Below are 16,656 nucleotides of genomic sequence, written 5' to 3'. Positions count from 1 at the left end.
ATGCGGCCCTCTCTTCTGGCCTTTTCCAACATCTTACATTTCTCTGTGTAATAATGGAATCTCACCAGCACAGATCTTAATCCTCGACCGCCACCTCCTGCCTAGTGAGCTCTTGTCAATCGTGGGTTCACTTAATCCTTTATTGCCAAATCATTCCCTTGTGAACTCTTGTATCGCTTTCACTCTACCTGTCTCTGTTTCCCCTTCATTTTCTGGGAAGCCAAAAAACCTGAGGTTGTTGTGCCTTTCTCGGTTTTCAAAGTCATCCATTTTGAGGCTCATTGCTTCTTCTTGCCTCTCTAGTTCCGATATCCTTATGCCCAATGGTGTCTCTAGTATGTCTAGTTAGGATGGATTGGCTTCTAATCCTTGGACTCTGTCACTCAGGGCCTCCATTTTTTGTATCCAAGCCAGCAAGCCTATAACCAATGTCAGTCCTTATTCCTCTTATCTGTTCCTGCAGTGCTGCTATATCTTTTTTTGTGGCCATGTCCTCCCCCATCTCAGCAGGCGGCTGGTGCACGGGATGGTCGCTACACGGTTATGATACACAGTTATGATATTTCTGTAGGGACTCCTTCCAGCTCAACAGAGCATCATGCCACCTCACCCAGGGTACCTTCTTATGTGATCCCAAACTTCTTTTATTCCTCCTCCATGTAGCGAGGCCCTGTTTCGGACTCTGCTAATTTGGAAAGGACAATGATCCTCATCAGCCACATGGAGAGGTCTGCTCTATTGCAGTAGGAGGCATGCCAGGGACTCTTTTGCTGTTTGCGGGAGCCCTTGACCTTCTCGTGGAAGACATCACGACTTGGGCTCTTCTTCAGTTTGTTTTCTATGCCTAGAGTGGTTAACTGTTCAGTTTGTGAATTTAAACTCTAACCTTTGCATGAAGCTCTTATATTACCCCCCGGAATCTTATTAAAATGTCACTGTTACTATATTTCACCCTGTCCTTCCTGTGGAAATTCACTTGGGTGAATTCTTCCCTCTACCACACACTGGCAGTGCGGGAAGACTATTCTGTCCGGGAGGAGTCAAACTACTAAGTGCCACGTAACTGGTTCCCCATCCTCTGGCATCCGCTGTTTACTGTAATCTTCATGTAGTGTGAGGGGAAAGGAGGGGGTGCCAGAAATCTCCTTCTGACTGAAGATTTCTAGCATGGAGGTGATGTTCACAGAGATGGGGATGTTGAAGAAACTGTTATCCAGCACCTTTACTAGAATGCTCAGAAGTGCCCTGGGCTCACATCTACTTTCTCAGATTGTCATTGTATGCCATTCTCTCCTCAGTAGTTCCTAATACATTTGCATTATTGCCTCTCTCTGACCCAATTTCTTACATTTCAGCATTTTTTATTCTCCTTACCTGCCTCCATCCTGCTCAGCATTTCCTATTGTCCTTACCCTTACATGGCAGACTCTCTTTTTACCCAGCAGCTCCTGTTCTTTCCTTGGTAATTCTTTCCAGCTTCCCAATGCTGTGACTCAATGCTGAAAACTCTCTTCGCTCTGAAGGTATTGCTCCAGGTCCTTCTCTAAACTGTTACCTTATGATGCATATGCTTATCTTTTGTTTTAAATGCCCATCAAATGCATATTGAATTTTAAGAAATAGTTATTACTCAGGTAAAGCTAGTAATTACAATGTTCATGCCTGTGCGAGTAATTCAGAAATCTGGCAAATTTTGTTGCTTCTATTTAATATGACTAATGTTTTATGTATGATAACTCAGGTTACCCTTGCCCTGACACACAAATATCTCCATGGCCGTGCCCCCCGCCTCGCCCAGAGGATTGCCAGACACACACCATCTAGACCCTCTAAACTGGCTTACTCGAACCAAATCATGGTTCCCCTAACTCGCAGAGTGCGTTTGGGTGGCACTAGCTTCCGCACCATGGCCACCACCTTCTGGAACATGCTCCCGCACCAGATCAGAGCCATTGACTCTCACTCTGCATTCCGCAAAGCCATCAAAACAAGGCTCTTTGTCTAGGTTTCTTGCGCATATCTATGAACCACTTTGTCTGCATCTAAGTAACACTGGGCCTCATTACGACCCAGGCGGTAAGTTACCGCCTGGGTCGTACCCTTACCACCATGGTGTAAACTCTGTTTACACCATGGTGGATGGCGGATTTACCGCCCCATTCCAAGGTGAGTGGGGCGGTAAATCCCCATTTCCCATTTTACCCTTCCCCATTCCCATTTTTGCCCCATAGGGCATAATGGGAGTGGGGAAGGCGCTAATTACGCCACCGTAAATTACAGTGGCGTAATTAGCACCATGGTCCCTTAGCGCAATGGATTTTAACGCCTGCAAAAAGCAGGCGCTAATATCACCATGGCGCTAACGGACCTTGTAATCAGGCGTTAAGGCGCCGTTAACCCCTTAACGCCTGATTCGTAATGAGGCCCACTGTACCAAAAGCATCTTGTAACGTAACTTTTTGTACTTAGCATTTCTGTTGGGCTGCATCTCTGTAACCCATAATTAAGTTTTCTTACGTCATCTCACAGCGCCACGATGCCTGTGGGCTGTAGTGCGCTCTACAAATGCTAAAATAAATAAAAATAAATAAAGTCTTGCTTGCTCCTACTTGTTAGGCTGGATGGCAGTGCCTTACTATTGGCACCATTGGGTGCTCTCTCTCAACTCTTAGTTGACTACCACTCAGGGTACACTGACCCAGGGGTAATGCCCCATTGGGTATAATGAGCCATTGAGGACAGTGTGTCACTGGTAATATTGATCAATACAAAAACTGAATCAAGAACTCACACGTATGTAAGCTATTAGCACACGCATCCCTTTGTGCAGCCAGATAGGATTGCATAATATTGGAATGTTCAGGGCACTATCTTCTGGTAATTGGAAGACATTCCACAATCCTGCTTGGCTGTTGGAAGCCAAAGATCCCTCAGTTCATGTGCCCTTTCTGTGTGCCCTGCTGGCTCTCTACTGCCCTGCCCACCGCCTTTCTCCTTACCTGCTTCCACTCCCATCCCAGCATATCCTCCCGTGTACCGAATCATTTCCATCTGGCGCAGTCCACTGTCTCTACATCTGCAGCGGTGGCTTCCACATGCCTCATCCCACATTAACCTGTCACCAGTTCTGGACATGGCCCTTTCACCACTTCCCCACATGACACTGTGTTCCTACTGGCTTTCCTGTGTTGCTGTCCCCCCTGTCCCAGCCATGATGCTGGTGCCTCCACCCTCTACTCCCATCTATCAACAGCAACACTGTGATAGCAACCTGCAAGTTGCCATAGCAGGTGAACATATTTCTTGCTCCTAAAATACTTTTGAATGGACTGTCCAGAAACCTTGCCACCCATCCAAAATATGTTAGTACTCATTGCACCCTTGAAGGGTGGGTGGGACTGCAATTAAGTGCCCTGAGCCCTTCCTATTGGACCTTGCTTTGCTCAGGGCCATTAAGTTGGGCTTCCAGGCACCCAATAGTCATACAGCCGTCTCGCTTTGGGTGCTAAGGCTCAATTATCACCAATCTATCCCTGGTAATGTTCACTTCTTTGTATTTATCTAGATTACCCCTCTTTTATAGCAGGAATGGTAAGGCCTAACCCTTGATCAAAAAAAGAGGTGTTAAGAATTATAGGCTATAGGATATTTCATAAACTTATTTGAAAGCTCCTAGTGCATTTATGACCTATCTAATGCTTTTAAGTTGTTGACCTTACTGTGTGATGACACCATGAGATAAGATATATTCTATGGTTAATGAATTGAACTTTGAGGATTAACAATATCATTTACATGCTCCTAAAATGCCTGTAATATTTGCTGATCTTTTGTAATCATGAATGGTGCAGGTGCAGTTTGAGATGACAAGACGTCCATTCCAGTATGAAAAAGAATCTTCAAGGTCCTTTATTAATAGTATTTAAAGAAGCAGCTGAACAAAACTGAGTTCATATTCTACTGCTTTATATCATAACTTTCTTAATTGTTTGTGGGTATGATTGTTTATCCGATGTATATGTGTTTTAAACAAATGAACAGAGAATTGTGTGCGTTGAAGGCTAATGAAACGACCACTCGACAAATCCAGGCCAAAAAAATTTAACAAAAATATTGTAACTGGAGAAAAGTCCATTACACATTGACCATCCAACGAGATGCTGAACTAATGCTCCATAATATAAAAACCAAATATGTTGCTCAAATCTGGTTGCTGATTCATAATCTGGGCAAGCCGCAAGATGCTAGAAGATCGAACTCAATTACAGCCACAGATTGGACTGAATTTTTTTCAAAATTCTACGACTCTTCGAACGAAGTTGTGGACCAGAATGAACATCAGCCAAGCTGAGATAAACTTGAAATAGACGTGGAGACAGTAAGGGATGCAATAAAGAAACTGAATAGATCTAGAGCGCCCAGACTCGACGGTCTGACGAATGCTCATCTCAAAGAACATCCTGATCAATGAGCTGAAATTATAATGCTTCTATTCGCACAGATAATTAAAAACCAAGAAGTGCCAACATCATGGAAAACAGCAATTATAATTCCAATTTTTAAAAAAGGCTTAAGATCTAAACCATCCAACTACAGGCCGATCGCCTTACTCAACGTCATTGGCAAGATATTTGCATCTTTTGCAGCAAAACAAGTGAGCAAATGGAGTATAGAATTTGGCCCTCGTGACCCCTGGCAAAGCGGCTTTGTCAAGGGTATCGGTACCTCACTAAACCTATTCATTATTAACATCTTAAAGTCTCAAACCGAACGATATAACGATAAAAAAGTCTTTGCAGCATTTATTGACCTTAGCAAAGCATTTGATGCAGTGAACATACCTAAATTATGGGACAAATTAAGACAGTGGGGTTTGCGCGAGTGCAATATGCCATATCATTCAAAAGCTGTACACAAACACCTCAGTACAGATTTGCCTTGATCGACAGCGTTTGTTAACCAAATCTGTTAAAACCAACAAAGGCCTCAAACAGGGCTGCCCAAACAAGCGTTTTCCAACACCCGAAGCTTTCCACCAAAAAACGGCGAGACTGAAATAGCCCGTCTACTATACGCTGATGATGTAGTCCTGCTTGACCAAACACCAGTAGGACTACATCATCTATTGAACGATTTACAAGCCTATGTTCAAACAAATGGTCTTAAAATTAATCCAACAAAAACCAGAGTGATGGCTTTTGGTGAACGAGCAAGACAGACCAAATGAAAAAGATTTAATGCATGGTATATAAACGGCAAAAAAATACCACAAGTAACAGTGTTCACCTACCTTGGCATATGTCTTAATGATAGCAAGATGGATATACCAAGACTTGAGGTACTAAAAGCTAAAACCATAAATCTTGCAAGCCAAGGAAGAATTTTACTGAAACGCTATTGCGAGTTCTCAATAAAGCAGCTGATTGACTTTTACAGACTTAAAGTGGTTCTCATACTTACCTATGGAGCCGAAACAGTCTTTACATTTAAATCAGAGAGTTGGGCTATAATTGAAGGAGTCTTTTGAAAATGAATGTTGAGACTACCTCAGGTACAACGGTACAAGCCGTACAAATGGAGTTTGGGCTAACTTTGCTAAAAGCTATCATAGTATGTCACTCGCTCTCTATCGCAAATGCTTAGATCCCCCATGACAATCTGGTTTTGAAGTATTAAGCGAACCGCTTAAGAAAAACATCAATCATACATTGCTAGAATGGAGAACCATCTGCCAAGCAATAGTAGTCGACCTAGATGAGGCCGATCAAACACTTTTACAGAATCCAGATAAGATCAAGAAAAAACTCTATAGGAGCGACTGGTTTACCACGCAAAACGAAAAGGCAAAATTTCAAACTATATGGAAGACCTTTGTCCGAAGGTAGAGCTCTACATACCATTCCCCGATATCTGGAAATCTTCCCCAACGCCCTTTTCAGAGACCAATATTTGAGGTTTAAATTAAAACTATTCCTTACTGGCGAAATACTCACCAAACGAGCAATAGAGAAACAAAACTGCAGATTGTGCCATAAAGACGATGCTACAGAAACAATTAAACATTTGGTACTATACTGTATCAAATTAAATGAAATTAGAACTCGACTGATGATAGAATTTACAATGCACAATGGCTTTCGCATGGCTGAAGAATGGTGGTTAGAGATCCTGAGAGGTCCATGACTATGACTTACAATAGTGTTGGTCAAACTGATATTAGCAATTTTCAAGAGACTGAACATGTTAACAGGTATCAAAAGTTAACATTCAAAACCTTGGACTAAGCAGACTGAAGAAAATAAAGTGACTAACGCCAGTCTCAACTGAACTAAGATATACTTTTATTTCCAATTGCTCATTTATCTTCATTTATATTTATTCCATGTTTGTTTTAATGAAGTTGTGTTTCTTAAAAAAGAAAAGGCAAAAAGGTTTGTAACATACTAACCAAAAAATGCCAAATAAAATAAATAAAAATATATATGTGTTTTCATCTTAAATATTTAGAGCTTCTTGTTCTGAACAGACTCTAGCACCTTGAAGCATCTTTCCCTGCCACGAGGATCCGCATGAAGCCTGCTTCCAAGTTCAGTAGTTAGTATGATTCCGACCTAGCCTCTCAGAAACGCAAGTGCAAAGCTGCGGAACGGAAGTGGCTGGCTGGATGTATACTAATTGACCTTTTCACAATTGACCTCGGGAGAATTGACCTCGGGAGAATTGACCTAATTTAAAAGGTCAATTAGGACATATATGCGAGGGGAACCCCCCGCAACCCTCATCCAGTCCAAAACACCCAGCAAGCCCCCACCGAATCCCCTTATATTATTTATAATTCAAAACCAACCCAATCCATAAAATGACTAATATAATATAAAGGTCAATTGTGCAGAAGGTAAATTGTAAAAGGTCAATATGGGTAATACTGGCTGGCTTCTAGCAGATCCTCTGAAAAACTGGTCTGTCGTCTGCACCAAAGGCAATACAGACTATCCGTTCCATGTAACAGGCCCATATCCAATCCCGTATCTCAGGGGCAAACAACACGGCTGAACTTTTCAAATCTGCAAGGAACTTGCCAATCCTACTGCAGTCTCCTCCTCCTTCTCAGGCCCTCTGCACAGCAGTGGCCACCCATTTCACAAACAAAACTCAGGATATTGTGTCCCCTCTCTCCCCTACAACCCCCCATCCCAGCCTGCATGCAGGCCTCCCCATGCCCTCTCCCCCCTCTAATCTCCTCCTGCTCACCCATACCACTGGATGAGGTCACCAAGACAGTCTGCTCTATGAATGTCTCCTCCAAATGGGTGCTTCCCAGCTCCTATAGAACTATCAAGGACAACATTGCCTCTCTCGCTCCCTCTGTGGCTGAGTTCTCTAACCACTTTCTTGCCACTGGGGCTCCTTCCCTTCACCCCTCAAGCACTTTCTTGTGCGCCCCCCCTAAAAAAGCCATCTGCAGACCCTTCCTGCCCGGCTAGCTGCTATCCTATGTCCACTACCCCCTTCTTGGACAAACTCCTGGAGAAGTTGGTTATCTCCCAACTAATCCATCACACTGAATCTGTTGTTTGATTTCATGACCACCAGTCTGGCATCGGAGCAGCCAGAGGCATGGAAACTGATTTCCTGAACACCCGTGATGACCTGCTCTCAAACCTTGACTCCAACTCTCCTTCGCCCTTATTCTGCTTGATCTGTGTTCTGCCTTTGACATGGTCAATCATTCCATCCTCATAAATAGGCTCTGGGATACCTTGGGCATTACGGACCTGCCACTGGATTGGTTGTCTTCTTTCCTCTCAAATTGGCCCTCCCAAGTACAACTGGGCCCCTTTCTCTCCTCTACTTCACTCTCAACTTGCAGCGTTCCTCAGGGCTTGATCCTCTCGCGTGGCTTTTCAACGTTTACCTTGCTCCTCTTGCCCACTTGATCTCCACCTTCTCTCCTCAATTCCAGTGTTATGCTGATGACACACAGCTCTCCTTTAAGCTTCCCGCCTCTTCCTCCTCTCCTTCCTGACTGTCTGACTGCTTTTCAGGTATGGTGTGTTGCTAACGATCTCTGCCTTAACGCCAGTAAGACTGAGATCCTTTTCATTGGGACCCCTACTCTCTCCTTTCCTCCTACACTCTAGCATCCTCCCTGGGCCCCCCTCACCCTGGAGTGAAGCTAAAAACTTGGGTGTCATCTTCGACTCCACTCTCTCCTTTTCACCTTATATCGCGGACCTTGCCAAGAAGGCCCACTATAAGCTTCATCTCCTCAGAGGCATTCTACCTTTTCTCACCTTCCCCCAGAAACTTAATGTCTCCAGAGCTCTGCTTCTCTCAAGGCGTCATTACTGCAACAGCATCTTCCTTAATCTGCCTCTTTCCTCACTCTGCACTCTTCAACTAATCCAGAATAGGACCGCAAGCGGTATCCTTGGTCTGAAGCCCGGGGACTGCATCTCTCCAGCCCTAAAATCTCTCCACTGGCACCCGGTGGCTGCAAGGATCAAATTCAAGACCCTTTGCATCATCCAAAGCCTTCTTGGGCCTGGGTCCTCGCTACATCCAACTCTCTCTCCCTAAATACCTCCCTGCTAGAGTCCTTCGGTCATCTAGCTCTAACTCTCTGCAGATCAGACGTTTCTCCAAGCAGAGTGGGAGGTAGATGCCTCTCTTCGGAAGGAGCATCTCTTTGGAACGGCCTCCCTGCCCCTCTCTGACTAGAGTCGAATCTCTTTAAGTTCCGGAAGCATCTCAAGACATTCCTTTTCTCCTCCTCCTTCCCTCTCCCCCTCCCCTGATACTCTCCTCTTGCCGCTGCAACTGGTTGTCTGTGCTCCCTCAAGAGTCTTCCCCCCCAGCCCTTCTACAAGCACTTCCCCTTGGGCACCCTTCCCTGATTAGCCTCCTGAGGCTGGTCCACCCCCACACTCGCACTTGACACCTAGCCTCCCCGGTTCCCACTTGCACTGCCCTCCTGGACACCCTCAGCACTTGCCCAACCCTGGGCCCGATCCCTCTCCACCCTCTCTCTATCCCACCCCTCCGCCCTGATCTTCCCCCTCCCAGTGCACTTCTTGCACGATTCAAATGTCACAAGGCCTAGTAGGACAGTTACAGTTGTTTTTTCCTCTGTTCCCGCCCGGCCCCCTCTTTTGTCTCATGTCGCCTGGAAACAATTTAGCTGCATAGGCACCATACAAATGTCCAATAAATAAAATACATTAAAATACTGGTGCTGCCAGGGCATCCAGGTGTTGGGAAATCTTGCAATAATCTTCACCTTATGCTTGCAACCAGAATCTCTTCAGAATGGCTGGCGGAGTTGGGCTAGGAGAGTTGTCTCCCTGGCGGGCTGTTGTTTTGTAACGCCTAAATGGGCATACGCGGATCAGATAGAAACTAGAAGCAGATATCGATCCCCTGCTAAGTAAGTCATGGATCTGGAAGCACATAGTGAGACCACCACTGAACACCCAGCAAGAATGTATCAACTGTATCCTGACATACATCCACCGGGTGGATGGACAATAACCGTACACAGCTGTAGCCCTCGCCCGGGCCAAGCACTACCTGACTGCACCTCCATGACCACAATGGGGGCTCAATTAAAAGACACACACACCCCTCCAGTGTTTCTTAAAAATATATTTGAGCTTTAATATGTTACAATAGCTTCATTCATGTCAATGGTATCTGTAATATTCCAAAATGCATTCTACAAAACAAGCTAAAGTCCATCAATAAATGTTGCCCTGGGAAGAGTCAAGCTTCACGGTTGACTTCTTCTATTGCGCGGGATCCAGTGGGCTGAGATGGGGGTGTTCTTATCACGGCAATGCTCTTAAAACAACGATACACATGTCAGTATGGGGTGGGACTTGGTAAGGGTAATGTTGTAAGAGGTGTTCAACCGGCATCAATTAGTTCTGTGGAAATCAGGGACTGGTCGAGCGTACGCGTGGTTGTATGGTATCTGCTCACTTTTGTCAATAGGTACATGCTGTTTCGCTTCGGTTTCTTGGAGGCCGGGTATCAAAATCAGGAAATATGCTCCATTTAATTGAATAAAAAAATTAAGTGCACATTCCAAAAGTGCCTGTATTGAGGATTCAAACCAAGGTGGTACAGTTCCATGTCCAGGCACTTACCCACCAGACCACATTGGATTTTTAACAGATCCCTTTTAAAACATCTCATATTGTTTGTTTGGTTTTCAACCATTGGTTGTTCACCAGGAAATAGTTTGATACAGATACTTTAGGTTTAAATCTGGCACACTTTTTATACTTCATACCATCAGTGTTATGGGACAAACTCTCACGTTTTTTTTCGGGTGTTGAGGATTTTCTGGAAAGGCAAATGCTCATTTGTACTGCGCACCTTCTTCGATTACGGAAGGCCAATTAAATGTTTAAGAAAGGTTGACTTCCAGTGGCGTCACATTGCCTATGTTAAAGAGTCCCACATTTTTTTCTTTAGGACTTGCGCCCTGAGGATAATTGACAGTCTGGAGTTTAGGATTTTTTTTAAAAAAAAAAATTTATTAGGGGATTATTTTAAATACGGGACCTGCTTTTCTGTATGGAAAGTTTCAGGAGTGGAAAAGACATTCTGATTCTTGGAGTCTTCTTGAAAAGAAAGTTTTATAAAGGGGAAACCATGTTATTTTAGTAGTTTAATCTCCGACTGGGGTCCTTCTTGCACAAAGTATTGTTATTTCAGACATGCTCTGAAAATAGGATTTCTTATTTTGGAAACGGTCTGGAATGGGAATGGGAAAAACTGTACGACCAATGAGTAGGAATGTTATGGCAGCTCTTTTCTCGCACTTGGATACAATGTGGGGCCTGGCAGCATCTGTAGCATGTTGGAGCTGGACTTGGCATGAGACTCTTTTGAAGTCCTGCCAGCCTTTCAGAAGCACCAGACACTGTGAACTATCCTGGTCGCCCTACAGGCGGGGTCCGCCTTTAGGTTGTGTCACGAGTCATCCAACCTATCAGCTGTGGATACATTGCAGATGAATTAAATGAGGCCTAGATCTTCTGCAGCCTCGCAGCTTAGTAGGCATGCTAGTCCTGTGTCAACGACGTAGATCTTTGACTGTATGCTGGCGTCCCCTCATGTGAGCTCTGTCCGGTAAAGCCCCACGACTTGCAGAGTTTTCTTGCAGCCATAGGCGTAGAGAAGTTGTTTGTGGCACCTAGGGGTGGACAGGGGGATAAAATCTTGAACTTCAAGTGGGGTATGACGTTTACTGATGCCCTCGTGTTGATTGCCAATGTGGTGTTTTGTCCGGATATTTGAATTGTGCATCTGGGCCTCTTACTTTTCAAGGGTTTTCTGCCTCGGTTAAGAGCTGAGATCATGTGTATTTTGTTCTTTCACTCTGTTAAGGGTTGGGTCCGCACAGCAGCCGTTGGTACTTCTTCATACTCGCTTGACTCTGCTGTGGACAAGTCGTCACCTATGTCGATTTGACAAGCTTTGGCTTGTTTCCTCTTTGGTTTGGGTATATTAGGTGCAGGGGGTTCCAGCGATGGGGGAGCTGAGGATTGGCACACGTTGGCAGTGGTCTAGACGGCCGCACGTGCTACAGGTCATTCTTTGAGCTGGGCAGTCTCTCCTCATGTGGTGCGGTCCTCCGTACCAGCCACATTCTTTGGAAACTGGTGTGGCGTGAGCGCCACTGTGTGGAGTTGTTTAACTCCTTGTTGGTTCTTTCCTGCTGTGAATGGTCAGAGGTGGTTGCGATGGTGGATGTGGGGACAACCATCAGTCCCTTCAAGGTGAATTCCATTTGGGCTGTTTTTGCGAGGGAGAGTTCTTGCTGATGCCCTTATTCCAGTATCTGTGATGTGGGATGCCTCTCTCGCTGACAACGATGCATCTTAGTTTCTCAGAATTCATGCCATTACTGATTTGACGTCAGACCTCTTTGTCATCGCTGTTGAATTTGCAGGAGCGTTAGTCGTGGTCGACGAGTGTGGTAGGCATCTAAGGACTTTGCTTCAGCTTGGACTGTCAAGCAAAAGATAAATGTCTCGTAGCCAGGATTTAGCTATGGCAGGAAGTGGTTTGCCAGTGCCTCTTTTGTCAGCTCGTAGTCATCTGCTTTGGCTGTTTTGACAAGGGAGTTGAAGGTATGGAGGATGGCACCTCTTTTTCCTGGGGATAACAATGTCCTTGCAGTCCATAAGTATTTCACATTTTTGTAGCTAGATGACCCAGATGACCCATCTGGGGACTACAATGAGGGGTCCCTTCTTGGGTCAAATGGGGGCATTAGGGCCCTAGACTCACTTTGGCCCTGTGTCAGAGTGTATGGGCAAAACATGGCTGCCAGTCTGGCCGGGTTAGTAGGATTGGTGGGTCGGCGGTGGCCCAATGGGCTGCATGTTTCTGGTGTAGACACGGGTGTCTCTCTAGGGCCTTCAGTCATCTGTGTATTGTGTGTTCTGTTTGCTGGTGATACGAGCTATGGGCCAGGGGGCAGAATAGAGAAATATCTGGATGGCATCCGATGTTCGCTGGACCAAGCAGGTTGCCTTCCTGAAAACCTGGATGGCAACAGTTATTTTTCTGGGCCACGTGGTTTGCCTTCTAGAAGTGCCTGTATGGCCTCTTCTGATTTTTTTCCTGGGCCACGTGGATTGTCTATTGCTGACGCCTTCGTTATTGAGGGCGAGCGCACGAGATCTGCCGTGGCTGGGCCATACATGCTGGCTGCGTGCAAGATGACTGTCACCCTTGTTGTCGGGAGTATGGCGTCGGCTCCCCTGCTCCTCGCTATTGTTGGATCTTGCCAGGGATCACGTGGCGTGTGTTGCGGGCTCCGCACGCTAGGGAAAGAATGACACAGGAGGCCGCAGGCCCTTTCGTGTGCGCAGCCCGGCTCTGTAATGACCCGGAAGCTCGGGTCACGCCCCTTTATTCCTGTCCATCACCGCCTGTGCACGGTGACATGTCAGGAGTGCTCGGGAGAGGCAGTTTACATCTTCGGGAAATAACATTGGGCTCTGTGCAGAGCACAAGGCTTCCATTTCCATGGCGACCATTGTTTTTGTTTTGTTACCGTTTTACTACAAATCTACGGTCATGCCCTTCCCATGGCTCATGGTATCTTTTTTAAACAAGCCTGTAAAATTGCAGGGGTTTTCACCGGTTTATAGTGATAATGTCGAATTACAAAATGTAAAAACGTCAAAATGTGGAAAGAAAATGTCCGAATTTTTTTTTCGAATGTCCTTTTTTTAAATTTTCTGTTCGAAATGGGGGGGTTGCCCCCAAGCCGCCCTTTTTGGTTTTTTATTTTTTTAAACCCTTTTTTTAAACGCACGAAAGCAAAAAAAACATGTAAAATAAAAAATGACATTCGAAGAAAAAAAATGTGGTCATTTTTTTGGGACATTTTTGTCATTCGACTTTTTGCAGTCGACATTATAACTGCACACCGTTTTCACCGGTGCGCTAACAGCTATGATATCAGGTTCTAACTGGGTGATAACGACCCAGGAAATAGTTAAAGGCCCAAGCCTCATCATCGGGCATTACCAGCTGGTACAGCCCTTAAAACAGTGTAGCATAGGACTCCAAGAAGGTGGATTCCAGAACACTGTGTACACGGATCACACCCACTGCGTGACAGTCAGATCTCCGGTCCTATTGGCGCTGCCAGGGCGTCCAGCTGTTGGGAAATCTTGCTGTATCTTTACCTTATGCATGCAACCAGAACGGCTGGCGGAGTTGGGCTACGAGAGTTGTCTCAGGTCAGCTAGAAACTAATTGAATAAAACAGTTAAGTGCACATTTAGCTGTTAGCAAAAGTGCCTGCAGCGAGGATTCAAACCCGGTTGGTACAGTTCCACGACCAGGCACTTACCCACCAGCCCATATTGGATTTTTAGCAGACCGCTTTTAAAACATCTCATATTGGTAGTTTGTTCAATAGGAAATAGTTTGGTACAGGTTTTTTAGGTTGAAATGTTGTGCACTTTTTATACTTTGTCAGCAGGGTTATGGGACAATCGCTCGGGTTATTTTTCGGGTGTTGATGATTGCCTGAAAGGCAAATGCTCATTTGTGCTGCGCACCTTCTTCGATTACAGAAGGCCAATTAAATGTTTTAGAAATGTTCGCGTCCTGTGACGTCACATTGCAAAGAGTACCCGCATTTTTTTCTTTAGGACTTGCGCCCTGAGGATAATGGATAGGCTGGAGCTGTACAGTGATTTCTTTTTTAACTAGGCGGTTGCTTTAAATACTGGACCTGATTTTCTATAAGGAAAGTTTCAGGAGTGGAAAAGACATTCCGATTCTTGGAGTCTTCTTGAAAAGAAAGTTTTATAAACGGGAAACCATGTTATTTTAGTAGTTTAATCTCAGACATGGGTCATCTTGCACAAAGTATTGTTATTTCAGACAGGCTCTTAAAATAGGATTTCTTCTTTTGGAAACGGTCTGGAATAGGAAAAACTGTCCGACCAATGAGTAGGAATGGTATGGCGGGTCTTTTCCCGCACTTGGATACGACGTGGCCTGGCAGCGTCCATCGCATGTTGGACCTCGGCCTGGCATGAGGCTCTTTTGTAGTCCTGCCAGCCTTTCAGAAGCACCAGCCTCTGTGAACTCTCGCGGTCGCCCTACAGGCGGGCTCCGCCTCAAGGTTCTGCAACAAGCCATCCAACCTCTCGGCAATAAGAACCCTTAGTTAGTTCTGGGTGTCATTAGCCACCATCTGTGGGTTTTACATGGATCGAAACGTGTGCCCCCCCACCCAAGCCAAGGCCCATGAAGAAATGTGGGGGATTACAGGACAACCTTTGAGTAAAGGAAAACAGAGCTAATGAGGGACTGACAAAGTACTCAAAGTGAGGAACTCCCAACAGAGGGTTCCTCAAGTGACGCTGATCAGTGACAGTCCAGGAAATTTTGAGTTATGAAGTAGGGTAAACATTTTGGTACACATCATCGGAATGCCAGGATTCCAGTCATGGATTTTCACCTTGAAAACTAAAGAATTTGGTGAGTTGTAGTCTTCATACACTTCAGATGAAGCGATTGGATAAAGTACCAGTTCACAATGGTTTGTAAAAGCAAGCCCAGGACTGGAAACATGGTCTCCAAGTGACAGAGACATATGGTCACCCGAGGAAGACGGGCCAGAGGCCAGCACGCGGCTCCCTAGTAGTCCTCGTCTTCATCCTGCTGGGGGCGCAGCACCACACTGTAGTAGGTCTTGATGCAGGAGAAGGCTGTCGGTGGAATGAGGCGTCGGTCAATGAGGTTGTTTTCCAGGTGGACGGAGATGAGGCTAGAATCCACGGACACCCGTGTGTCACAGATGGAGTTTAGGGGCACATACCTGTGAGGGGAGAGACAAAACAGCAGTTAGCTTGCTCGCTATGTCCACCCTGGACAGTGGCAGAAGAAGAGCCCATATGGAACTATCGCTGAACTTTCCTATGATTTCTGTGTAGTCCTCTATAGCTTTACATTTGGCAAGTAGATAAGTAAATAGTTTATGGGTGGATGTCTCAAGAGCAACCCACTTTACCAAACTATTAGGTTCTTAGTGCTTTAAGGCTTTAAGTGGGGTAAGAAATTGAGGGGCGTGGCTTGCATGATGGGTGTGGTCTAGGACTTGATGGGCGTGGCCTAAAGACGAACATGTAAAAATGGTCTGGCCTACATAACTAAGTGCATATCACTCCACAGTCTGCTTGGGGCTCGGATTCCGGCAGGCAGCGACCCACTTAAAATGTATTTTGGTGCGTCAACATTTGGTTATAATCAATACACAAAACACTTATTACTGCATACAGCACATGTGGTTGTACATTTGAGTATGTTCAGTGTGCTGGGGTGAACAAGATCACACAATGCCATGTTTTGCTAGGAATATCTATCCATTGCAGGTCTCTAGCTTAAGCTGCATCCCTCATGCCTTCAGAACAACTTTAAGGGCTTGTTAAACTGGATGGCTACTGGCCGACGTCACATGGAGTCCACCTGTATTTGGACAGAGAGGCTCTGGGGACCAGGCTTGCCTGATAGTTAACCTGGAGGTAGTATATGGGGGATTTCTAAACTTCCGTCTAATCTCTTTGGGAGGCCTCCATAGGTACCTTAGACCCATAGAGGGGAAGACCCTAGCCACAATCCTTTTCTTCAGATAATAACTCGGATGCTGGCACGTCCCGGTCCCCGACATGCTTGGCTAATATGATTATTTCCTGAGATAGGGGGCGCTTTTGCTGAGTCAACTGGGAGATGTGAAGGTCTGACTAGGTTACCCGGTTTATCCTGGATGAGATACCCAGAAAGATATCTTCCACCTGACTCCCGAGTACAACAAACACTCCCATAGCAAGAACAGGTGCCCCCACCCAATAACTTCATAGATCCCCTTTTCTCCTCATAACAGAATGATCCCTGGTGCGGCTTTAGCCAGTCAAGTTCCTTCAAGTCGACTCTCCATAATCTGAAGCTGGATTATGGAGAGTTGACTTGACCCCTGTACAGTGCTTCAACCTGTTCCCTAAGAGGTCAACCCACATCTCAACCACCTATCAAATCCTGGAATCTTGACCCATACAGCAAATCGATGTAGCAGAGTACTAGCCCTTGGGCGGTACCATATAGGGAGGTGAGTGG

General features: G+C 45.5%; 1 protein-coding gene across 3 annotated transcripts in view; it reads right to left on the bottom strand.

The window, feature by feature from the left end:
- Positions 1-16,656, bottom strand: part of LOC138567295 (extracellular matrix protein 2-like) — a 510,028-nt gene that overhangs the window by 148,417 nt on the left and 344,955 nt on the right. For 2 of the 3 annotated variants that reach the window (XM_069645350.1, XM_069645352.1), the window contains one exon: positions 9,628-15,364. The exons of the other annotated variant lie outside the window; for it this stretch is intronic. In XM_069645350.1, coding sequence (XP_069501451.1) covers positions 15,184-15,364 — 181 coding nt within the window. In that variant the 3' untranslated portion in view covers positions 9,628-15,183. Of the gene's footprint in view, positions 1-9,627; positions 15,365-16,656 lie in introns of those variants that run through there. 3 annotated transcript variants of the gene reach the window in all.

This window comes from Ambystoma mexicanum, chromosome 2p (genome assembly GCF_040938575.1).
Source record: "Ambystoma mexicanum isolate Mex_15411 chromosome 2p, UKY_AmexF1_1, whole genome shotgun sequence".
In the NCBI taxonomy this organism is placed as follows: Eukaryota; Metazoa; Chordata; class Amphibia; order Caudata; family Ambystomatidae; genus Ambystoma; species Ambystoma mexicanum.
This window is presented reverse-complemented; position numbering and strand designations above follow the sequence as displayed.